General features: G+C 31.9%; 1 protein-coding gene across 19 annotated transcripts in view; it reads left to right on the top strand.

Moving 5' to 3' along the window:
• Sap-r (prosaposin) overlaps positions 1-26,112 on the top strand; it is a 114,333-nt gene that overhangs the window by 44,555 nt on the left and 43,666 nt on the right. For 16 of the 19 annotated variants that reach the window (XM_076461910.1, XM_076461912.1, XM_076461917.1 and 13 more), the window contains 10 exons: positions 1,252-1,314; positions 1,695-1,748; positions 4,505-4,597; positions 6,038-6,097; positions 6,375-6,434; positions 9,450-9,506; positions 11,471-11,575; positions 12,669-12,725; positions 14,315-14,374; positions 24,607-24,663. In XM_076461910.1, coding sequence (XP_076318025.1) covers positions 1,252-1,314; positions 1,695-1,748; positions 4,505-4,597; positions 6,038-6,097; positions 6,375-6,434; positions 9,450-9,506; positions 11,471-11,575; positions 12,669-12,725; positions 14,315-14,374; positions 24,607-24,663 — 666 coding nt within the window. The remainder of the gene's footprint in view (positions 1-1,251; positions 1,315-1,694; positions 1,749-4,504; positions 4,598-6,037; positions 6,098-6,374; positions 6,435-9,449; positions 9,507-11,470; positions 11,576-12,668; positions 12,726-14,314; positions 14,375-24,606; positions 24,664-26,112) is intronic. The other 3 variants (XM_076461914.1, XM_076461918.1, XM_076461923.1) reach the window with 3 other exon arrangements.

Below are 26,112 nucleotides of genomic sequence, written 5' to 3' on the forward strand. Positions count from 1 at the left end.
GTCTTTCCAACTATGCAATGACAGCTGTTAAATATTCAGTCCGTCTTGTCACTTTGTTTCTTGTTGGGAATGAATTAAGTTTGAATTGGAAGAAGAATAGACAATTCCCTGTAGAGAAAGCAGAGTATTGTAATACATCATTTGATACATCAAAACTATTTTTCTATTGGTTATAAATAAAATAGTATTAAACTTCAGAGGGAACTACTTACAGTTTGTGAGAAAGAACGTGATGTCAATGTGGCTAGAGGGATTTGATTTTCTATCTTATGGATCTATACCAAATAAGATTGAAGGATAAAATTATTGGGTGACTTTTCTTCTGAAAGACGTACCATGAAAAATTAAGATGAATGATAAGAGGAAATAAATTGACATATCTGAATGAAAATATTTTCCCCTTTCTATTTTTTTGCTTTGAGCAGATGCCCTTTATGAGGCACTAAAGACCATCATATTACAATGGAATTAGGCTAGAAATAATCACTAAAAAATAAAATAGTACAGAGGTTCTAATTACATATGTTCACACACTTATGCACATGCATACACATACAAACACACTATGGCATGTGAAAACTCTGTAAACTCAGAATATACTGAACTCTTCACCTATGAATATATTTGGTCATATGTTTGTGTTGCAGCATTGATTCAGTTGGCCTTGATGCTGGTTAAATAAGATTTCTACTGGATGTCCAGTGACAAAAGTACTGATTAAAAGCATTGTTGAACTTCTCATGCAAGCATTATTGAAATTAGCAAGAATATGAAAAAAACAAACAAAATGGACTTTAACAAACATAAATACAACAAATAATAAAGTAATAGCTTAATGCAATAAAATAAAAATCTTGGGAAATAATTATCAGAAGACTTTTGCAGAAGGTAAGGTTAAAGAGGAAGGTTTAACCAGAAATAAGAGATAAGGTAAATACATCTAAAGAAAATGTTTGAGGGGTAGAAATTAGGGGAAGGGTTAACAAAGTTTAGTAATTATTCAAAAATAATTTTTTTTTAATACCATAAGAGAACTTGGTGTTCAGTTGGAAGACAGGATGATGTTCAAGGTTTTCTCGTTTTAATTTTTTTAATGATACATTTTTGATTACTTAGACTACCATACTGAAAGCACTATTGTGGTCAAGATAATTGAAGTGTATAGGAACTGGGAAGTTAATGGTGCCTTTTCTTACAACCATAGATGTTCACAGAAACAATCACCCAGTAATAAGTATTTATCTCTTTTAGTGTGCAATTCTTGTAAGTGATACATTTGTGGACTTGTACCAGTACTTGGTCAATTTGATAGTGGTAAGCATGAATCTTTCTTTACATTTTCCTTAGATACGTTATTTCTCTGTTCTCATGTGTGTTTAAGTGTTTTTTTTTTTTTTTTAATGTTTCTTACTTTTTTATGTATTTATGCTAATCATAGTATTAATAATTCATTTTACTCATAGTCATGTTATTTGTTATTTTTGTGATATTTTGAAACCCATGAATGTATTTACATCGTGAATAAATGCTCTCTCAGGATTATTTCAAATGTGTGGATTTTTGCACTAATAAATGCTATTTCTATGAAGTATTAAAGAAATTGTACAACATCTGTTCTTTGTTAAAATCTTGTGGGCTTATTTATAATTTTTAGTTAATATTTTGTTTCTGATCCTTTTGGTTTCTTTCCTTAGACACCAGATTTATGTGATAAAATTGGTTTATGTTCTGCTGATACAAGTGACAAGGTAGGTATGCATCTGGATGCTGTTTCATTAAAATATATCAGATAGATTAGCATTGATTTATTTTAACTGGAGATTAATGATGATAAAGCAGTTTATAGTTAACAGTGAATTTGTTTAAACCATGACTTCTTATGTATATTCATTGTAACTCAGGACCCAAAGTACAAGATCTATAAATAACCTTTAAATTTGTTATATTTCAAAGAAAGAAAAACCAACAAAACCACAAATGCAACAAAAATGAACTAGATTTATATCTGACTCTTGTACCCCCAAAACACTTGAGCCCTAAATTTATATCTAAATAGCACTTTAAACACCCAAAATAATCCCTAGATTTGTAAGTACAGTAGCCTAAAACATCAAAAGTAATCCCTAGGTTTGGAACTACAGCAGCCAAAAATATCTATATTTGTAACTGCATTATTCCAAAACATCTAAAATAATCTCTTAGATCCATAATAACATCAATTCAAAAGTATTTGTATTTGTAGGTACAACATCCCAATAATAGTTTGTAGTTTTTCATTTTTTTGCCAATGTTCCAAATGTACAATTGAATTTTGAGTATGTATTTAAGTACATTTCCCTAAACACATGATATTTTCTAAATTTATGTCTAACAGATTTCCAAAATAATCTCTAGATTATGTTTGAGATTGAGTGTTTCTAGGACACACTGGAGAGTTTTTGACATAGATAATTATACTTAACTATGCTTCAGAAAATGAAATTAATTGAATTCAGTTAGTTTTTTCAGTGTTTCAGGTCACAATTACTGTACTTCTACACAGCTGAACTTACAAATGTTTTCATATTTAAGTGTCCATAACAATACAAATGTTATTATCATATATAAAAAATACTTAATTACTAAATTAAGTGACTCCACAAAATTGTTAAGAAGTTGGACCTTCCCATGAAGATAGCTAAACATCCTGGAAAAACCTTCCAAAAACACATTTGTTAAGTCTTTATTTTGTTTGTATACCATATACAAGGGGAAAAAAATATTTGGCTTTTCAAGGTTTAAGAGTTATGTAAAAACAATTACCAAATACATGAAAATGGGAGAAACTGAATAAAGTTCACTTGAGGATACATGTGAAGTCTAGCCATCTGTATGGTACTGCTCTTAAAAATGGAAATACATAAAATTGTTTATGATACAGAACTGTACACAAAAATGTACCATGGCTGGCTTTTGTAATCTGAATTAAAGTTATAACCACATTTCTCATGGAAGTTTTCTAAATAAGGATATGTTGGTAACCTTAAGAATAAATGTATCTATTTCACATATAGTAATTTATAATTAATATTTTTCAGGATTGTGAATTAAAGTGTGTTAATATTTGCAGTATTTTGCAGTGATAAATATGTGACACTATTATCAGTAATGTTATATTCAGGATTACTGTAAGGACATTTAGTTATCACTGTTTAATGTACACTTGTTCATAAATTTTTCAAATAAAGTTTGTATACATATGTTATCTTAAAGAAACCAAATGTAAATTTAGATTTGCTGAAACACAGCAGTAATTAAATAAACCAGATTTAAATTCATATGCTCAAAGTTGTCCCTATATTTTTATTTTTAATGTAGATAGCTTAGAGGTCACATTTAGCCATGACATCCTTAAACTATATACAGTCTTTTTTTTTTGTTTGAGAAATGTTACTTAAGTGTCCAAGGAGGTCAAAGGTTTTTTGCAGTATGTATTGTAAAATTTGTGTTTTGTTTAGATTTTGAATGCTATCTTGCATGGCAAAAGATACATCATTTAGTTAAACCAGTCAAGTACTGGCCCTATGACAGATGACATTAATCCCATGTATTCTATTCTATCTAAAGACTGAAGTAATATATTTTTTAAGATAGTACATGAGGTTAAGGTTTTTCTTTCAATAATTCTTTCGTTAATAATTAACTTGTAGATGGTTGATTCAAAGTAAAATACATGAATATTAATCCCAGTGATAATGGACTAATTTTAATATTAAAGCCGTGGGGGATATTCAGGCATACCAAGCATTTTTTGCAATCATATTTCTCATTAATTTTAGGTTTGTGTAGTTTTTACAGAACAAGGCAAAGAAAGTTAAATTGCTTTTGTTCTAAGTACCTTTGTTCTTTGACATTTTTTGGGAGATGTTTCCTGGTTTGCTTATTGAAGTTGTATGTATGTGAAAGTCTACAGCATTGTCATTCCAATGATTATTCAAGTAATGCCTCATTGTTACAATTTCCCTTACATTTGGATGAAATTTACTGTGCTAGTTGTTGTAAGTAAGTCTTAAAGTTACTGATTCCGCTTAGTAACATGAGGTTTAGAAAGTCTAATATTTTGAGTGAATTAGTTAGCTTATTTTAAAAAAAAAAGTCTTGAGGGAATAGAGCCAGCTTGATAAATTTACAAGTGTAGTAAAGTGTCCAATAGAGGCTTGCATATTGTGCTTGTGATACCAATTAAACTTGTTTTCGTTGACTCTAGCACTTTGGCCAGTCGTTATTTTTTCACAGCACAGACTTGGTTTCATTAATCAATTTATTTTGCTGAGCCTCTAGTTATGTAGTGGATGTATCTGGTTTATTCTTTCAGAAAAGAGGCTTACATGAAAATAGTGCAGTCCAACCTTGTATTTATTCTGTGTAAATATTAAAGTTTTTACATTATGTTGTTTGAAATTCTTAGAAATTTTTTAATTATAATATTTTTGAACCACAGATTTTTTAATTTTTTTTTTGCTAGGAAATTCCAGTTACTGTCAACAAGGGAGTGTGCACCTTGTGCAAAGATCTTGCCAAAGTGGTGTTAGACTACCTCTCTCGTGACTCAACTCGTGTTAGTATAGGTTATTTAAATTTCTTTTAATAAAGAAGGCTTAGTTATTTCTCTTCAATGAAGTGTATTAAAATATTTTTCTGGATTGTTGAACTGTTTAAGTTTTAGTATTTTACAAATGTACTGGGTAAATAATAAGAGTTTTGGTAAAGGTGATTTTGATGGGAGATTATTTTTCATTTAGAACTGTTTTACTAGGGACTATATATAGAATTGATATCAAAATTAATTATTCAAACTATTGAAACTTTTTGCCTTTAAAATTTGGATAGATTTATTTCAGGCTAGTTTCAATTTTGCAAAATAAAGTATTACTTAAAAATGTGAGAGAACTAGAAGGCTTATAGCATTTTAGGAGAAATTGTATTGTTATTTTTATAAAAGGGTAAAGATAATTATGATGAGGAATTTTAACTTGAACATCACTATGGTGATTTGTGAACTTGCTTATTAACACATTATTGTAATGTCTTGTTGTGACATGAAGACTAAGACTTTGTTGTATCTAACAAAATCATAGTGAATATTTTAATGGTCAATTTTAGTAGATAAGTTTAATAATTCTCAATTTGTAGAAACATATATGTCCAATTTTGTCTGATCTTTTATATTTCAGTTATAGTTTGTACGTAAAGAAAAGTTATAAAAAGTTTTTGTTGATTTACAAAAAAAGAAAGCAGTGAAATTTGAGTTTCTCAGAATGCATGTTTGTGTGCTATATGTGGTTACAGAAGTGACTTAGAATGATCAAATAAAAGGAAACATATCTTAAAATCTAATACCATAAACCCTTTCATATGTGTTTGTACTGTCTTACTGATTTTTGTACACTTTTAATTATTACTTGGGATAAAAAATTTTTACATGCTAGTTTAGTCACTGATCCACTAAATTTGCTCACTTGGAAAGATCAAAACTAAACTTAGTTTAGAAATTTCTGAGTGTCGTACACTATTGTGTCTGATTTATTCAGCTATTAATAAAATCAAGATGCTTCTATAGTAATATGGTTGTCCAATGGACCTTCTGATTATTTATTTAGATTACCTAAATTCTGTATCATAGCTATTAATAATTCTTATTTTGTCTTCAATGAAGTAATGTGTATAATTAGGGAATTTTTACTCAAACTGATATGAAGTTTTTTTTTATTAAAACAAGTGATTTTAAATACTCCAGTAACCAAATTAGTTATTTATAATATATTTTATTTTAAAAATAGAAATAATATTTGAAAATTTGTTAATATGGAACAATGTCTTATTAATTAGTAAACTGAGAGTTAGCTGGAAGCGATTGTTTTCAAATTCACTAAATTTAGTGAACTAATACATTTTTATTAGTTATATATGCATAATTTGTTAGCTGAAGCTGTTTTTTGTTGTTCATTTTTAACTCTTAAAATACTGAATAGTTTGATTTGTTTTTATTTGATTATAGGATGAAATTTTTGGTGAGGTTTCCAAGCTTTGTAGTCTTCTTGGACCACTCTCAACACAGGTATGAAGACTATTTTGTATTTTCTTTTTCAAACAAAATTTCATTTTAGTTAAGTGACTGTGATGTTAATGGGGTATTAAAAACAAAGTTTTAATTACAAGTACTGACATTTTTAATTACGTAAAATCTGCTGCAATTTACAAACTTGTTAAAACATACACTGTAGGCAAGGAAATGTGATGGTTATTTGTTTTGTATTCTAAAACATGTATAAATTCCTGTCTGGTTAAGGTAGAATAGATAATAATGAATAACTGCCTTTTGTCTTTTCTAACAGTGCCAGAAATTGCTGGATGAGAACTTTAATTCCTTATATGACTTTATTTTTGGAGAGCTGGTAGGTACCATGTATGATGATAATGGTATAGCTCTGTCATTGTTGCAATAAGTTATGCTAAGAACTGATAGGTATTCTGATGTATCATAATATATCTTTGTCAATATAGGAATGAAATCCAGTTTTATTGGTAGAGAGTGTTCTGGTGTTTATGGACTGGTATGAGATTTGTGATTAAATTTCACTAGTTATATTTTTTCATGAAAACTAGTCATATTTGTTTAAGTTAATACTTAGGAATGTAGAATTTTGATTTACAGAAACAAGGTTTACTCTAATTTTTTTCAATCAGTGTGTTGAATGAATTCTTTTCATGTGCACCAGTATCATGGCAATGTATGGCTGTGTGCTACCAATTTATATTTAGTGGTGGGGATATTTTTAGACCATTGACTTTAATAGATCATTAGGCTGCTTTGCAACGCTACCAGTTGGTTATTTGGGCTCTAGGCTTATTGACTGCTAGGGTTATTAATGCCATCAGTGTGTTTAAATTCCTCAACATTTCTGAGGATGTGCATAGATGGAATAATTAAATGCATGGAACTAGATTGGATGTTATGTGGTAATGCAGTTTAGAATGGAGCATTGTACAGAAAAGCATATTTAATAACCTCATAGGTCAACACTGCAGTGGTATGTTTGCAGGTATACTAATGCTAGAAACCAGATTTTAATACCTGTGGTTAGTAGAGCACAAATAGCCTATTGTGCATCTTTGTGCTTAACTACAAAAAAAGAGATGTTACATATTTTGTGGAATATTTAGTTGCTGTTTGTGTTTTTAATCCTTTCTAGCTGGGTGTTAATATCTTGCAATTTTTGTATTTGTATTCATATACATGTGTATATAATATGTGAAACACACATACTTCAAACATGATGTATAATAATAATTTATTTTTATTTTTGTGGTAAATTAAAATTGTACAATAAATAAAAACCATAACATGACTATATACTGTGTTATTATGAATTACAATAACAACTATTCATATGAAAGCACACTTTTTCTACAGGCTACAGGCTCTGACTCTGACAAATGTCTTTGATATTTCAGTTCTGTTTTATCTCATTAATTTCACAAAACTGGCAACTGTTTTATGAATAAAAGTTTATACTAAACATTTAAAGTAATTTTATATTGTTGTACAGGTGTATTATTTGCTTTTTATTATTTTATTCTGATCTATGTGCATATTTTTCCATAGCAACAATATGGTCATTAGCCAAGTGAACATGTGTACTTGGTTATTTTGCAAAAATAAATTCTCCAATGAAATATCATAAATATCTTTAAAACTAGTATAACTGGATAATGTTTTATTCTGTGTTTTATGTACAATTATGTACTATATTTCTTTCAAAAATTATATACAGCTATTTCTTTTTTTTAGAGAGCTTTTGCTACTCTCTCAAGATTATTCCACACAAATTACAAGTGAGAATGTTTGTAGTCCAAAGAAGAACTGTCAAAGTAAATACTTTAACAATAAACAAGCAAAAAAACCAGAAACTTTGACCTTTTACTTTTAATAGTTTACAGCAAACTATTATCATGACCTAATTGAAATATTTGGCATGTGCTCAAAGAAAGAGTTTTCACTACAAACTACAGTTTAGTGATGTTGAGAAAACCCACTTGTAGAGAAAAATATATGTGTAAAAACGGCTTGCTTGGGTTGAGAAAATTTTTTTACGTAGAGGAGCGAACAACGTTTCGAACTTCTTTGGTCATCGTCAGGTCACCGAAACAAGTAGAAAAATGGAAACCATATTCAAAGAACACAAAAGTCACCTTCACACGTTTTCGAACACCGCAAATCAAATAAACACAACATAACCATAGAAAACACCCAAATACTAAATAAAGAAACAAACGTAAACAAACACAAAATTAAAGAAGCCTTACTTATACAACAACTCAAGCCCAAAATAAACCAATACAAAGGAACACCTTTATACCTATATTAAAAATATAATAAATAATAATAATAAAATAAATAATATATAATATATATTCAAACATCTAAGCACGCCCTCTACATCCCTACACTCAGTTACATGTGAACCTGACGATGACCGAAGAAGGTCGAAATGTTGTTCGCTCCTCTATGTAAAAAATTTTCTCAACCCAAACAAGCCGTTTTTACATGTATATTTAAACTATAGTTCAGAAAAAAAGAAGTAAAATACGTATAAGAAAAAGGGAAATCTATGATAAATTTATTGTGAGAAAGAAAACTATTGGATTTCAGATGAAATATTTAGGATTTTATTAAAGTGGAAGTTGAAGAGATGTTAACTTTTTGTAGGCTTCAAATATAAATTTTAGAAAACCAAAAAATTATGAATTTTCCATAATTGTACACACAAAATTCATGTAAATTATCTGGATCTCTAAGTAAACTGTGGATTACAAAAATCCTGTTCGTGTTCAGAGCAACGACTGAGTGATCACATGTCAGTAGGTTCACTAAAACTGACTTTTTTTTTTCAAGCTATTTACAAATGATTGTCAGATTAAAGTAGAAGGGAAACTGCTGGTTCTGTTGGTTATAAGTTTGTATTTAAGACAAGTTGGTGAGACTTGACATTAGAATGGGTTTTGAAAGAATGAAGTTATGGAGGAGCCACTTTAGTAGATTTGCTAAATATATTGACATTTTGGCAAATCATATGTGTTGGAAGTTCTTATTTTATAATTAGCTGTGCATATGTCAAATACAAGCTTCTATTGTGTTAACTACTGAATACATTGTATGGCTGGTGTAATAAAATATAAACTGAACAATAAGATAATAGGAGGTGCTATGTGACACACACAAATCAGTATTTAGCTTTTTTCTTTATATTTCCTTTTAAGGTAGGAATTTAAAATGTACATAATGTTAATTTCAACTTCATTGGTGTAAAGTAATAATAAAGTTATTTAATAAACTTTTAAAAATAACTGAAAGGTTGTGATGTGCTACATAACCCTGCCTATAGTGAAATGGTTATTTTTTCTTACAGGATGCAGACATTATATGTGACACAATTCGCTTATGTCAGCCTAGTTTGAAAACAAAGGTTTGTGTTGAATACTTCCTTATGTAGTATTTACTATAGAACTATATGGAAACTGATTCTGTGTTAAAGCAACCCAAACCTAATATTTTTACAGTTTTTATATAAAGAGCACTACCAGTTGATCCGAGACTTTTCAGGTTACTACTTTTGATCCTTGTGAAGTATTTAATAATTTTTATAATTTACTTGTATTTATTTGAAAGGCTATTACATGTATTCTTCATTAGTTAAATACATTGTTTGTGTGAACTTTGTCTTGTCTTGATTTGCACTTTAACTTCAAGAAATTTTATTCTATATTTTAAATTGTATTTTATAATATCAAGTTATTTGTTATAAAATATACTGAGACTTTTTACTTTTCTTTTACATTGGGAACTTGAATATATTTGACATTTAAGAAACAATAATTGCATTAAATCCAAAAGCTGAAGGCATTATTGAAATTGTAAAGTGATTTTACTTTCATCTTGGTTCATAGATACTATATATTTTAAAAAGCAAAACATTTTTATGGAGTCTTCATTCTAATTTTGTTGGTGAGCAAAGGGATCATAGTATTAATGGTATATAATTAACCCTGTTATTTGCCTTCAAAAACTTTCTCATGAAAAGTCGTGTAGAAATAGGAAAATGTGGTAACTCTTAAATAATCATTAAATAAAATTGTTGAGTAAAGCTCAGTTTTGTGTATTCTTGGAAGTTATGCTAAATATATTTTACATAATGACAATATCAATTTTTATATATATTTGAGTAAAAATTGTTGAAATATAGTTAAAATAATTATATTTACTTATATTTTGAAATGTGATATGCATGTATACATACATCACCTGAAAGGTGTTTACAAGTCAAGAAAATATTGAACCTTGATTCTCTGTTTTTACATGATAAATATAAATTTGTGTAAAATAATAGGTGAGAAGTGAATCTATTAAGTTATTTTTTCTATATTTAATAACATGGAAGACTTTAAGTTGGTCAGTTTTTTTATTTTGAGTATTAAATATGAGTTTAACCATTTGTTATATTTACCTTAACTTTCTATCAGTATTATAATATTTTACAATGTATTCCTCAGTTTCTAATGATAAAATGTTGGAACTTAACTAATCATTTTTTAATCTTCCATTATATTGTTAAAATGTTGGTGGTTTTATTAAGATAAACCAACCTGACCATAGCAATGCTTCATAGTTAGTATTTTAACTGAAAAATATGTTGTAGTTTTCAGCATTGAAACTTAATTATCACATTGTTTTGTAATATTGAACTTAATCAACACATTGTTTTGTAATATTGAAACTTAATTATCACATTGTTTTGTAATATTGAACTTAATCAACACATTGTTTTGTAACATTGAAACTTAATCAACACATTGTTTTGTAACATTGAAACTTAATCAACACATTGTTTTGTAACATTGAAACTTAATTATCACATTGTTTTGTAATATTGAACTTAATCAACACATTGTTTTGTAACATTGAAACTTAATCCTCCAATTGTTTTGTAACATTGAACTTAACATTACAGTGAATACATTATTTATAGTTTTATCAAATTCTATAAAGATGTATTTTGTATGAAAAACATTAATTCTTTAGAGAAAAGAATCTTTTGTGGTACGAAGCAGTTGTATGGTTACATTCTATTTTGGAAGATAGTGTTTATGACTTGAACAACACAATCTAGTGAACACTTTCTACTGAAAGTATTTAACATAGTTTTATGGTATATAGAATGATGTGGTTAAATAAGTTTGATATGTTTTCCTCATCACCTTGTCCTAATGTAATACTAACCAGCATAGTACTACTTAGATTATTTAACCTGAAGTATTTTAGGGGATATATTAACATATCTTTTTTTTTTTAAATTTATCATTTATTTAGTATAATTTGGAATTTGTTTTATTTATGAAATACATTAATATACTTCTCTTCTTTGTTTAATAGGTGATGCTTAGTCCATCTGCTACGAATAAAAATAACAAGAAATGTAAACTTTGTGAACTGTGGAGAGAGAAAGCTCAGAATTATTTAGGTGGAAAGTCTTTCAAGGTGTGTTTTCTTTTTTGATATTAATAATGTAGTAAGTAAGTGTGTTTTCAAGTTTACTTACCTTTTAGGATTTTTTATGTTATTAACTGTCTATGGAAGTAATTTTCCATTTTTTAGAAGTTAAAAATATATATTTTATAACATTTACAAAATAAAATGGTGTATAATGGAAAACATGTCTTATCTAGTATAGTTTTGCATGAAGTTAAGTGCATTTGACTTCTAGAAAATGTTTTAATGTTAATAAAAGAAAAACTAAAACTATGTAAAAAATATATTCTCAAGACAGCTGGTATGGGTATTAGAACTTTAATTAAAATAAAGTACAGAACAATGTTTCAACCTTTTTAGATCATCTTGAAGTTAACAAATAGTTTGCAAACATTTGATTAATAAGGGCTGACCTCAAATTCTTTAGTTTAGAATTTAAGTTAGTGGATAGGATGGCTTAAATGGATCACAAGCTCACTTGTTTTCCTTTAATTTTATATTGTGAATTTACCATGATTTCAAATTAATATAATTTCAAAGAACGGTACTTTTTTATCAGTAAATAAAATAAAAAATAATAAAACTAAGATTTTTGCATTTGACGAATGGTATAAGAAACATAACTAAGGTGATCAGTCATGTAAGTCTGCTGATTACACGTGTACTAGTGCATTAGATTCTCACGTGTTGTGTTCATGATATCATATCTGCATCCTGAGAATGAAGAAAAATAAAGTTCTCCATGATTGAAAGCAGAAACAAAATGGGAAAATCATGACCCCTTTTGCGAATCTTCATGCACACATCATGAAAATTTCACAAAGTTGGGGGTTGCACATCACATTAAAGTTTTTTCAGCATCATATATGCAAGAGTTCCATTATGGTAAACTTTCTTTAATGTAGGCTATTTGCATAGAGAATACATACATTATAAATACTATACATATATTAACACTCAATGTTTATGTGTAAGAAGTAATTCCCAAGGTGGCAGATACTGTTTTGTAGTTCTTATTTTCTATAGTCCTGTCTCATTAAGCCACAAATTGTTTTTAAATTTAAATTTGTGTGTGCTGTATCAAATACTTGTATTATTTCAGAATGATATACAAAGTTTGAAAACAGTATGTGCAGAGTTTGGAAATTTTTCATCCAAGGTAACTACTGATTTTTAACTTTTTTTTTAATTTATGGAAAATGTGTTTGTAATATAAAATAGGAAAATGCTCAGTTGAGTATTAAAAACAAAAAAAACATTGTATAAAAGGTTATCATAAAAGGAAGTAACATCAACTGTAATGTAATTGTACTAGTTACATTGGGAATAATGAGATTTATTTTCTAGTTGTCCTTGTAAACATGGTATTAGAAATAAGTTTGTATGCATGTACTATTCCCCCTGAATTATACTAATCTGCATCAAAATCTTATGCACAAACTACAATCTTTGAAGTTGTAATTAAATTTTCTGTGGTTGGTTAATTCACTTGTAGCAGTAACACTTTCATCATGTATGTTTGGTTCACTAAGCTATAGTATTTTACTTTATCCTTAGTTAATCCACTTTTAAGAGTAATATTTGGCATTACAAAGTTAGTTTCCTTGAACTGGTATTTTATGTACCATTTCTGATTGGTGGTCCGGCATGACCAAGCGTGTTAAGGTGTGCGACTCATAATCTGAGGGTCGCGGGTTTGCATCCCTGTTGCACCAAACATGCTTGCCCTTTCAGCTGTGGAGGTGTTATAATGTGACGGTCAATCCCACTATTATTCGTTGGTAAAAGAGTAGCTCAAGAGTTGGCAGTGGGTGGTGATGACTAGCTGTCTTCCCTCTAGTTTTACACTGCTAAATTAGGGATGACTAGCACATATAGCCCTCGAGTAGCTTTGTGCAAAATTAAAAAAACAAACAATTTTTGATTGGGTAGTTTATTATAAGTTTTACATTGTGTAATTGGATCATTCATAATAGAAACAGCTGAAAATATGTATAATGCTGTAAAATGATACGTTAGTGTTGTGAGCCTGATGTCATATATTTCAGTTTTTGCACTTTGTTAGAAAACAAAAAGTAAATTTTCTTGTTTATTACAGAAAACAAATCTAGTTACATTAATGATAATATGATGATATAAATTGGATTTCATTAATGCTTTTATGAAAATATTTAAGTCTAGATGCGTATGTAAAAAAAACAAACTGAGAGTAAACATGTACAATGTGAATGGTTTATAAAACTTGTAATGAGATTCTGAGCCTAAGATTTGCTTGTTTAAACTGAATGATATTTTTAGTATCTGTTAAAAATGTAGCAAAGCACAATATATCACAAGGCTGATGCATTCACTTTCATTACATTTGAAAGATGTAAAAATGTAAAGCTAATTGAGCCCTCTACTGTAACAGCTGATGTGACATTGTGTTACAATAACCTATGTATTATCTTTTACCATGAGTTTACTAACAGATAAATTTTTCTTGCAATTAAGAACGCATCATTCAGTTGGAGATTGTTTTAAGCTTGAAGTATTAAAGTGCATAAAACATTTATTTTTCATTGTTTATGGAGTATAACCAACAGTTGCTACCACCAATATCTAATACTTGTTACAGTATGTCTGGACTCTAAATTTTAATTAAATATTTGGAAGTTGTTGGTATAGGTACCTTTCACTTAATGTTAATAACACAGGTAGTTTATTTTCTGCCTTCATCTTAGAAGAACTAAAAATGTTATTTTTCAGTGTCAACAGTATGTTGAAAAATATCAGACATTATTGACCAAACTGAGCACTACAAAGCATGTAAGTATTAATCTTTATTTGAATCTGTTGTCTTTTTTATGTATCACCATTTTACAATTTTAACAGTATCATTGTCAAGTTGCATCTCAACAGACAAACTGAAATATGATGTTGTAATTATAGTCTGAGGGGATTTGATAAAATGTTTGTTTTGTAGCTGAAACTGAAGTGTTTCACTAAGTAAAAAGAATGGATGAATATTATATCCATTCTATCTTCTCACAGTGAAAAATGACTCAAAACCTCATCTCTACCATGAATACCTTAAAGTTAAGTTTTAAAGATGTTGAATGGTAATAACTTTGATTAGGTGGAGTGGAAACAGAATTTGTAAAGTACAATAAATATTAGCTGAACTTGAAGTAGCTGAGCTTAATAGTACACACTTTTTTATGAATAAAATAAAAAACAAGTCAGGTGTATGTGCAAAAACAAAAAACAAAACATGATAAAATATTAAATATGTTTCATGTTCTTTAGAAATCACAAAACAGTGTAAGTTGTCAAATCTTAAGTTAAATTAGTGGAGCTCTGTAACTCAGTAAATGTGAGTAATTAATCTGGGAAGAACAGGTAGCATGGATGTGATTAGCTGTGCACTTAAGACAAAGTGTGAAAAAAACTTATATTTGTACACATCTGTATTGTAATCAATTGGTTGGCAGAGAAATTGATTTAGGAGTATAATTGAGTTGGTAATTTTATAGTTAGTTAAGATATTTAAAATGTTGAACTACAGAAACTGTTAAATTAAATTTTCAGAAGTGATGGTGGAACAGCTTTAAATACAATATACAAATATATGTATTTACATTACGTGTACATAATACATGTAATATGTATAATGCACACACATACATGCAGTGCTGAAATGTTAGGACAGACATTTGAATGAGCCAGTGAGAACATTTATCATTCTTTAGAATTTCAGTACACTTGTACCAAGAGCACGTTATAAGGGTTCTGTTTGAGTAAACATACTGGTCAAATATAGGGTTTGAAATAATTGTCATGATACCCTGTGCAGTATCTTAACTGTGTAGAAAGAAGCTAGCATATAGTACTGGTATATGCTAGAAAAAATAAATTTAATAGCACTCTACAAATATACCTTGATAAGAACAGTGTTTAACACTATATATTAAGTTTTGTTGTCATGACATGGCACAAAAACACAGAGAAACATCAGTATAGAAGAGAGTTCCCATAAACTTTTAAGTGATGCTGTTTGGACTCTGACAAACTGCTGCAAACTTGAAATGCTCCCCAAACACCATCAAGTACACCCGAGATTGTGAGACTGAGATAGGTAAGTTTGAAAATAGGAAAGAAAGAGGCAAAATACCTAAACTCAATGACACTTATGTAAAGTATCTTTGTTTATGCAGCCTTCGGGACAAAAGAAAGACTCAAGTGTGTGACAAAAAAACGTACTAAGTGACAGAAAAATGTCCAAATCGACAGTATCAAGAAAACCCAAGAATGGAATATAGTAGAACCCTTCTAAAGCAGCCACCTTTGGGACTGAGACAAACTGGCCTGATTAGAGGGATTCCACTGCACATAATTAGGGATTATGTAAACAAAAAAAAGGGACTGATTGAATGACCTCTTTCAGGGATGGCTGCTTAGAGGGGTTCAACTGTATTTGTGTTACAATTTAAAAAACATTTACTTCAATTTCCAAATATTATCAAGACACTGAAATTTGCTAAAAGGTACAAAAACTGGACTGTTTATGATTGGAGAAGGGTGTTAAGGACAGATAAGTCTAAGTTTGAAATATTTGATTCAAAGTGTAGGTTGTATGTCTGGCCAATTAAAGATGAAAGATTCCTACCTCAGTGCATAGTACCTGCCATGAAACATAGTGGAGGCAGTGTTATGGTTTGGAGGTATTTTTATGCTGAGGCAACAGGAGATATTTGCAAGATAGATGGAGTAATGGACTAGCACAAGTACCATTGAATATACTGATTCCTCATGGTATACTTAGTGGTTTGCATATTATTGGTAAAGGATTCTACTACCAATAAGATAGTGACTCCAAACACTTATCAAACCAATGCAGAAATTACTTAATGAAGAAAGAAGCTGCTGGAATCATTCAAGTTATGCAGTGGCATCCAGGTCCCCAGTCTCAACTCAGTTGAGCAGATCTGGGGTTTTGATAGGTCAAAACTTGAAAATCAGAAGTTACTTTCAAAGAAATTTTATGGAGTGTATTAGATTCATTTGGAGTAAAATTTAAAAGACACTTTCATGTGGATCACAGGCTAAAGGCCTTGTCATTGCATTTGTTGACTTTCATGGAGAATGTTATTCAACTGCTGTTTTCTGAATTTGTCACTAAGTTTGGTTTCAAACTGTAGATTATACATTATCTGATTTCTTAATTTTAAAAGTTAAAAAAAAAATCACCTGAGCATTGATTTTTGTGTGTCATCTGGTATGTTGAATGTAGCACCGGTTGGAAGTTGATGTTTGTCATGTACAAATACAGTCTATAATTTTTGTATGAATTAGGAACTCACATTTCTGTTATTGATAAGCAAGAATGTAAAATAAGAATTGAATTGAATACAGTGACCCTGTACACCTCTTTTGATTTTTGGAAACAGTTCCTTAAATACACTTCTATATATGTGATTAACCAGTCAGTAGCATAAAAGGTCCTTCAAGTGATTTTCTGACCCATATTCAAATATAATGGTGTCAATTCTTTCTTTCAAAATAAATCTTTGTGATGGTAAGTTGAGTCTTTAGCCAGTTTGAAACTTTTTTTCAGATCCAAATATAATGAAGTTACTAAACTTAATGCATTATAATGAAATTCTATAGTACTGATACAGTAATTTGTGATTTTTCTTTTGGTTATTCAAATGTATATGTAAAAAAATTTTCATATCCTCCATTTTCAAAATTTCTTAAGGCTTAGCAACCTATGACAAGCAGCAACCAAGTACAAAGGTCATAATTAGAAGAGATACTTGTTTGCTTTACTTCTTTATTTACTATTGTGTTTTAAGAAAAAAAAGTTTAAAAACTTACTGGTAAATAACAACCTATGTTCATATGTATTATAACTGAAGTGTGACTGCATTTTACAAAATACTGATCCTCTAAAACGCAGCGAAGAAAGTGAGTTTGTAAAGATAAGTTTTATATTGTTAGACATGGTAACATTGAGTATATGTGTGCTACATCTTTGTAACTTCTGTGATGTCAGCCACCAATCACTGAAAGGTCAATATAATAAGTACATATAAATGTATAATGTTATAACCTTTAAAGCCATATAGGTTAAACATTTGTGTTTTTGAGTCATAATTTGTAGTCATTCTGGAAAGAAAAACAATTTATATTTATTTTCTAATTTTTCATGATGGATATGAGATTGGTCAAATTTACCAAACATTTGATAGTTTTCTGGAGGTTATAAAGATTTCACATGTGAAGTTTCACATTTTTTTTTTCTTATGCATAAAAGTATTTTTAATCTAAAAATGGAAATTACTCAGCACATTTGTTAGTTAGCTTTCCAGAAGTAAACATTTGTGTACATTATCAAAATTCATAGCATAATTACTCTCGTGGATACTTTTGTGGTTAAGTGCTGGATGAATTCCACCTAACCTGTAATGAAAGGGTTAAATATGTTGCAACAATGCCTGTAAAACTATCTGCAGTTATTAAAGCAAAAGGGAACACAAAAAATATCAACTATTTGCTGAACTCGAGCACTTCCATCAAATTTCTGTTGTTTTAAATTTGAAGATTAATAAATTTTGATGTTTCACCTGTCATTTGGCCTAGCATGGCCAGGTGGTCAGGGAGCTTGACTTGTGATCTGAGAGTTGTGGATTCAAATTTTCATCACACCAATCATGCTCTTCCTTTCAGTCATGGTGGCATTATAATGTGATGGTCAGCCTCATTGTTCTGTGGAGTCCAAAAGTTGGCAGTGGGTGGTGATGACTAGCTTCCTTCTCTTTAGTCTTACAATGCTAAATTAGGGATGGTGAGTGCAAATAGCCCTCATGTAGCTTTGTATGAAATTAAAAATACAATCACCTGTAATTTACCTGCCTTTGTTCTTTCAAAGAAGTTTAAAATCTAATTTTCTACTTTCCCTAACACTTCTACAAAATACTGTGCATATATAAATAAAATAAATTTATTGACTATTTCTTCAATAATAAATACTTAGCTTTTCACTTTAACTGTTATTTTAGTCTGAAACTTGGTTACATTTATGACCCTTCAAATGTTTTACAAGCTAACCAGTCTCTGAAAACATCTATGAAGTACAAACAAAGGACATAAAAGATGATCACTATAGTAATCAAATAAAAGCATTTTAATCCTTTTTAAAGCCAATGTTACTGTAATAAATTCCACTTGATGTGGATTCCTGTATGTAGTAAATGGACCTCCCAGAGAAGGTTCTATACTTTCAGTTTACATCCTCTGGGATCTAAACATCCACCTGTATGTTTGCCATGCGTGGTGACCTGTGAAGGGAAGGAGAGGATCCTGGTGGTTCAGGGGTCCAACTCCAACACACCACTTTGGCATTGAATTACTGTAGATGGGTGGATTTGGGATGCCCCTCTAAGATCAGTTGGCTAGTCCATTTGGGTCAGGGTCAACTGAGTGCCAGTGTAGGACATCCTCAACAGGTGTAGTTGACATTGTCTGATACTGGTGTTTGGGTATAGTGCTCATGAAAGCCTGGCATTGCTGCAATGACCTTATATGGTACTGTAGTGTGTTCCCTTGTAGGGCTCAATGGTGGGTGGGGTCAGTGGGCACCGAAATATTCTTTTTTTTTTTTATGGATACTCCTCAAATAAATAAGCATAGAGAAAAATCCGACTACTGGCAAATGACCATGCATTGATGACTGTACGGTCAAACTTGCAACTTGAATCTGTCTTGTGATTTTTAATTATACATTCTTTAACTGAAAAACTCTTAGGGCAGATGTCTCCATTTTTATTCAGAAGGGTTTAGAAGGACTTGCTGGCTCACCTAAATTGGTAAAAAATTGTGGTTTGGGGACATGTTAGTGGAAACAGCTTCATCACAACATTCCAAACTCCTCTTGAAGTCAAAGGCCATTGGGGATATACCCATTGACGTTACTCCTCATTCTACTTTGGATTTTTCCAGAGGAGTTATAGCTGAGAGAGATTTAAAAACCATTCCAGAGTCAGACATCCTCGCAGGTTTCACCAGCCAAGGTGTTACAGCTGTTACAATCAGGATAGGATATCTGAATTGTAAGGTATGGCCTTATATTTCTGATCCTGTTAAATGTTTTCATTGTCAACGATTTGTTCACTTGAAAACATCTTGCCTTGGTTCCTTAACATGTGCATGTTGTATTGGTAAATATCATGATACTTTTGAATGCCAACTAGAACCACATTGCATTAACTGTAATGGTCCACATCTTTCTTATTTAATTCTTGCTGTAAATGGGTGAAAGAGAAAGAAGTACAACGCCTCAAGACAGTTCATAATATTACTTATCCAGAGGCTTGGAAATTAGTATTCCCAATTCCATCTCAGATTTATGCTGCTGTAATCCATTCCACTACTATAGTAGGAGACCAGACAGGCTTTTCTGTGCCTCCTATAGAATCCTTAACAGCGCATCTTAATCTAGTACCCTCCTAAATTAACAGAGTTAACGAAACAGTATCTACTTCTATCTCTGTCCCTACCACATCTTCCAGTCATTTCCCAACTTCACCTAGGTGTTTTCATAGGGTGTTTTTCTCTTGACACCCCAAAAATTAAACAATCCATTCATTCACATTCTCAATCATTGGAATGTACATCTACAAACTCTGATCTGCCTACTCAACCCAGAGCAGGATTACTAGAGAGTGACCGACCCACATCTGTTTAAGAAAAAAAAGCAAGGTTGGAAGCAGAAGGTCTCTGTGCCATATTCTCCTCCAAAATAAAGACAAATGGCCACATTAATCCAATGAAGCTGTTGAGGTTTTCAATCAAATGTAAATAACATCAAGGATTTGATTGACTTTTATCATTCCAAATGTCTTTCTTTGCAGGAAACAATTTTTCAAAACCTATTAATACAGTCAAAATTTGACAATACTCCTTGTACCAAAATGACAGGTCATGTGTAGGGCAAGGACGTGGGGGAGTAGCATTGCTGGTTGATCAACATGTGTCCATCCAGTCCTTGTCATTGAATACACTCTTGGAAGCTGTAGCCATCCATATCTCCTTGGGTTGTACAATCACTGTTTACTCTCTGTACCTTACTTCTGGAAAGAATTATCATCCCTCAGACCTTGATGTCCTCATTGAGCAACTGTCAACTGCTTTTTTAATTTTGAGGGATCTTAATGGACATAATCCCCTCTGAGGTGGTTCTAGTATTGATATGAGGAGTCATGCTATAGAGCATATGCTCCTGAATCACAATCCATCTCTCTTTAATACTGGCTCTTACAGTTATTTTCATGCACTCAGTCAGTCATTTACAGCTATATATCTTTGTCTGCTCCCCTTCACTTTTCACTTGCTTTTCTTGGGAGGTTGACATCAATCTCATGGGATAGTGATCATTTTCCTATCATATTAAGAGTGATCGGATGTGGTCAGTGCAACCTGACCCATGTACCAGGCCAACTGGCCCTCTTTCACTGCTCTCTTGGAACTTGACCCTGCCATCTTATGTAAATCATCGGTAACTAACTGTATTGTCCAAGCAGCTGCTCAGTGCATCCCCAAAACCTCAAAATCTTTCCCACGGCATCCCCATCCTTGGTGGAATTCTTCTTTTATAACAAAAACCTCAGAAATGTGTTTCGGATAAATTTTGTAGATATCTCACGCTTACAAGTCTGTGCACTGGCTCGGGGAGTTAGACGTCAAAGCCAGAAGGAATCTTGGATTAAATTTACCTCCAGCATTTCTTCAACCACCAGTTCAATAGTCATATGGGACAAGATCTGGAAGGTGAGTGGACGGTATACTTTTGCCCCCCCCCTTCCCTCTCTATCTTAATATTCAATGGCCATGAAGTTGCTGATGCTCAGAGCATTGCTAATACTTTTGGTGAATGTTTCTCTCATGTATCTAGCTCTTTAAACTCATCCACTTCCTTCTTAGCTATTAAAACACAAGTTGAACATCTGCCTCTTTCCTTTTTGACTGATCATCCCTGTAACTACAGTCACCTTTTTATGTAAACTGGTGGAACTCAAACTAGCACTTCATTGGTCTGGCAATACATTAGTTGAACCTGATGATGTACATTATGAGATGCTATGCCACCTTTCTCCTGCCTCTTACTATTCTTCTGGCTGTCTTTAACTGGATATGGCAGGAGAATGTCTTTCCTGATGCTTGGTGCCAAGCTATTGTATTCCCTATTCTTAAACCTGGGAAAGATCCAAAAATTCCTTCGAATTACCGTCCCATTGCTTTGATGAGTTGTCTCAGTAAGACCTTAGAGAGGATGATAAATGATAGTCTTATTTGGTTCCTTGAATCAAATGACCTTCTCTCTCCGTCTCAATGTGGGTTCCGAAGACAATGCTCTACAGTAGACCACATAATTCATCTTGAAACATCAGTTAGAGAAGCCTTTTTGAAGCAATAACATCTTGTTTCTATTATTTTTGACTTAGAGAAAGCTTATGATACAACATGTAGGTGTGGCATCTTGCGAGATCTTCACTTATACGGATTTCATGGCAATTTGCCACTTTTTATTAAGCAGCTTTTAATGAATCACTGATTCCAGGTCTGTGTGCACTGAACACTTTCTCGTGTTTTCTCGCAGGAACTTGGAGTCCCTCATATCAGTCATCAAACATGAGGTTTATTGAGCAGCAGCTACAAACTGCAATCAGTCATAAACCTAAGTGGACCATAGGAAATGGTTTTCAACTTTCTCTCTCTAAAACTGTTTGTGTACATTTCTGCTGTCAACCAGGTATTCATCCAGATCCAGAACTTCATATTGATGATGCTGTACTTCCTTTTGTCCTTGAGGCAAAGTTCTTAGGTCTTATATTTGACTGTAAATTAAACTTTATTTCCCATATCAAGCAACTTCGTGTCAAATGTATAAGAGCACTGAACATCCTCCATATCCTCTCTTCCACCTCTTGGGGAGTGGATCGGTACTCCATGCTTAAAATTTTTCGTGCCCTTATCCAGTCCAAACATGACTATGGGTCTATGGTTTATGGTTCTGCTGGAACCTCAGCACTAAAAATGCTGGATCATATTCTCTATCAGAGGCTTCAGCTTTGCACTGGGGCCTTTCGTACTTCTCCAGTCCAAAGTTTGTATGTTGAGTCCCATGAACCCCTTTTGTATATTTTCCGTTTGCAACTGTCTCTTATGTATGCTTCCAAACTTTGTTCTTTACCACAGCATCCTACTTGGAGTTGTGTTTTCCATCCTTAGTGGGCCACACTTGTCTATTATACAAAATTTGCCATTTTTCCTTTTAGTCTTTGTATTCAGGCACAATCAGAAAAATTGGATGTACCTTTGAATAGTATAGCAGTATCAATGGTACGGCTTCCTCCACCATGGCTAATTACTATCCCCAACTGTGATGTATCTTTGAGTCATCTGAGGATAGGCTGGTACTTCCGATTGGAAATATCGCTTTTTATTTGCTGAACATCTTTCAAACAATCCACCCATTCCCATATATATGGATGGTTCAAAATCATGTGACTCTGTAGGTTTTGCCATAGTTTGTTACAGTTTGGTTGTAGCACACAGAATCCCTTTTACGGTTTTTGTGTCCACTGCAGAATTGTATGCTATTTCTCTTGCCCTGAATCATATTGAAACTATGCAATATACGAATTGTACGATCTGTACTGATTCACTTAGCTCTCTATTGGCCTTGACATCATTCTATGTGTTACCATCCTATTATCAATATCCAAAACAAATGGCCCATCTCTCTCTATCATCTATCTCTGCCCAGTTTTTATCGATAGCAGGCCATAGTTGTATTTGTGGGAATGAGCTAGTTGACAGAGCGGCAAAGTCCATCTGCTCTGGCTCTCCCTCCACCGTCTCTGTTCCATACATGGACTATGGACCAGTCATCAAAACCTGACTCAACACCCGTTAGCAGTCGACCTGGAGTAAGCAACAAAATAATAAGCTTTTTCAAATCAAGCCTTTATATCATCGGCCATCTTGTTTCTGTAAAGATCGAAGGGAGGAAGTTGTTTTGGCTAGGCTATGCATTGGTCACAGTTTTTTAACTCGCCACTTCCTTTTATCTGGTACTGATGCACCAATGTGTGGTCTGTGTGGCACTCATGTCACAATTGTACATATTTTATTATCATGTTGTTGGTACAACCAAGAATGATGATGCCATTTTAAACATATTTTTAAGGTAGGTTTGCCCTTGCCATTAGCCAAAGTCATAGGTGATACTGGCCTCCTCTCTCATGTTTTTACATTTTTAAGAGCCGTTGGTTTTTTTTAACTTAATTTAAGGTTTTCATTGGACTGTACATTGTTTTAGCATGGTTTCTTTTACACATTTTAATTTTATTTTGACCTGAACTTAGGACTGGAAAGGCCAACTTCAGGTGACTGACAGCAAGTTTGAACTTAATGCTTTGGTTTTCCTGGCAGGTCTTAATTTTGCATATTTTACATATTTTTACCTTCATTTCCTTATACCATTATAGTGTACTACATCTTGTTTGGCACAGATAGTCTAGTAGTTTTGTGCCAATAAACATGAAATACCTACCTACTGTAATAAGTTTTAAATTATGGACTCATTATTTAGTGCTTATTTATAGATATGTTAATTTACTTGGGAAACTAGGAGCTCTGAAGCTGTGATTCAGCACAATTTGTAGCCTTAATGTTGTGGAAGTAGTTGCAACTGATATGAAGTGTTTTCTTACTTGAATTATTGGATGAAGGTTTTGTGGAAACAATTAGTATTGAAAGTGTTTACTTTTTTTTACTTTAATGTTTAACAGATTACCGTAAAGAAATTATTTGTTAGCTAAAGACAAAAATGTACTGCTGGCATTAATGTGAGGTAGTTCTTTAAGAGCTCCAGTGGATACAGCATTTCACTGTGTCTTGAAACTTAAATGTTCATCATCACAATATATAATACTTAAATATTTTCATGCTGTTCCTGTATTAAGAAACTATATTAATAATTTTTTGGATTTCAGAAATCAGAGCTATTTTGCTCATCTATCAGTATGTGTCAAAACAAGGCAGTGTCAAAGGTAAAACTTTTTTGAAAACTTTTGTCTTTAATGTTTTTAAGCTAGTGGTTAAGGTAAGATAACATATGGGCAAAATTTTAGGTACTAAAGTGTTTTTAAAGTAATACTCTTCTATCATATGTGGTTTAATTCAATACCAATTCCCCTATTCATCTTCTTTTCCTCAGTATTCTATACCTCTCAGGTCATAATTTTGAAACCTCTTTGACCAGCTCACTCTTGGTGTGCCTGAGATTTGAATTCTCTTCCTAGTATCATTCTCTCTTACTTCACTCTCACACATCCCTTCTTCACAGGATACCTTTCATTTATCCTCACACATGGAATTCAGCTAATCTGTCACCCATCAGACCAGACTTTTCTATTATGTGGCACTCTTTCTTACTTTCTTGTTACCTTTCTACTACATTTATCAGTGATTATGGCAGGTCTTTTGTCAGTTGTCTTTTCGTTACTCCTTTCTTCCTACATGTCATGCTGTGAACCATCTTTCTGTCTTTTTTTATGCTACTATTTGCCATTGGCTTATTTGTGTCTACTTTACTGGTTGTCAGGAGGCTATTTCCATGGCATTTCTCCTTTTATGATATCAGAAGGTGTTTATTCTCATATTCTTTCCATTCATTTACTCTCCTCTATCCTCCTCCTTCAATTCTTTTGCTTTTCTGATACTTTAATGAAATCGACACCATTTCATGCTTGTACATTTTGAAAAATCGATTTTTTTTCTATTTTTTATACAATTTTTCTTTCTGATTGCTTTCCTCCTCCTTGCCTTTGATTACTGATGTTCAGATGTCTACCGTGTACATGCTTTTTTCACTCTTCCACTACACTCATACTCCTCCTTGGCTGTGATTACTGATGTTTATATGGTCTACCATGTACATGCTTCTTTCACTCTCTTTCACTACATTCCTACCTCCCCTCTTGAGACTTGTTAGGAGGTTTCTGTACTTCTCACTTATCTTCTTTCCTTCTATCTCTCCATTATGGAATTATTTGGTACCAGCTTGGTTCTGTGTTCTGTTAGACTTTTCAGTGTGACTTTTTACAGACCCATCTTCTTCTACCCTTACCAGGTGGATCCATCGACTTCTCTGGCTAGTATGTTCATGTCGAGATATTGGTGCTTAAACACTATTTCACATTTGTTTGTATTCAATTTGTTGCCTTTTTCATTCTCTTACACCACTTCACTGGTCCTAGGACATGCTCCAGCCAGTGGACATGTAGACACTTTCCACACATTTGTTTTCTTCTCTGTATCTTGCAGATGTTTTGTTTCTTGATGATTTTCAGCTTTTTCAGTTTGCAATGTTTCAACCTCTTCCCCACCTTTTGGCAGTGTGGGTCTAACTTTTACTTGTTCCTCTAAAACTTAGGGCACATTACATGTCTCACTGTATGATTTGTGCCCTGTGGCTGCAATTTTTTTAATTATTTTTT

This window comes from Tachypleus tridentatus, chromosome 10, assembly GCF_004210375.1.
Source record: "Tachypleus tridentatus isolate NWPU-2018 chromosome 10, ASM421037v1, whole genome shotgun sequence".
Classification (NCBI taxonomy): domain Eukaryota; kingdom Metazoa; phylum Arthropoda; class Merostomata; order Xiphosura; family Limulidae; genus Tachypleus; species Tachypleus tridentatus.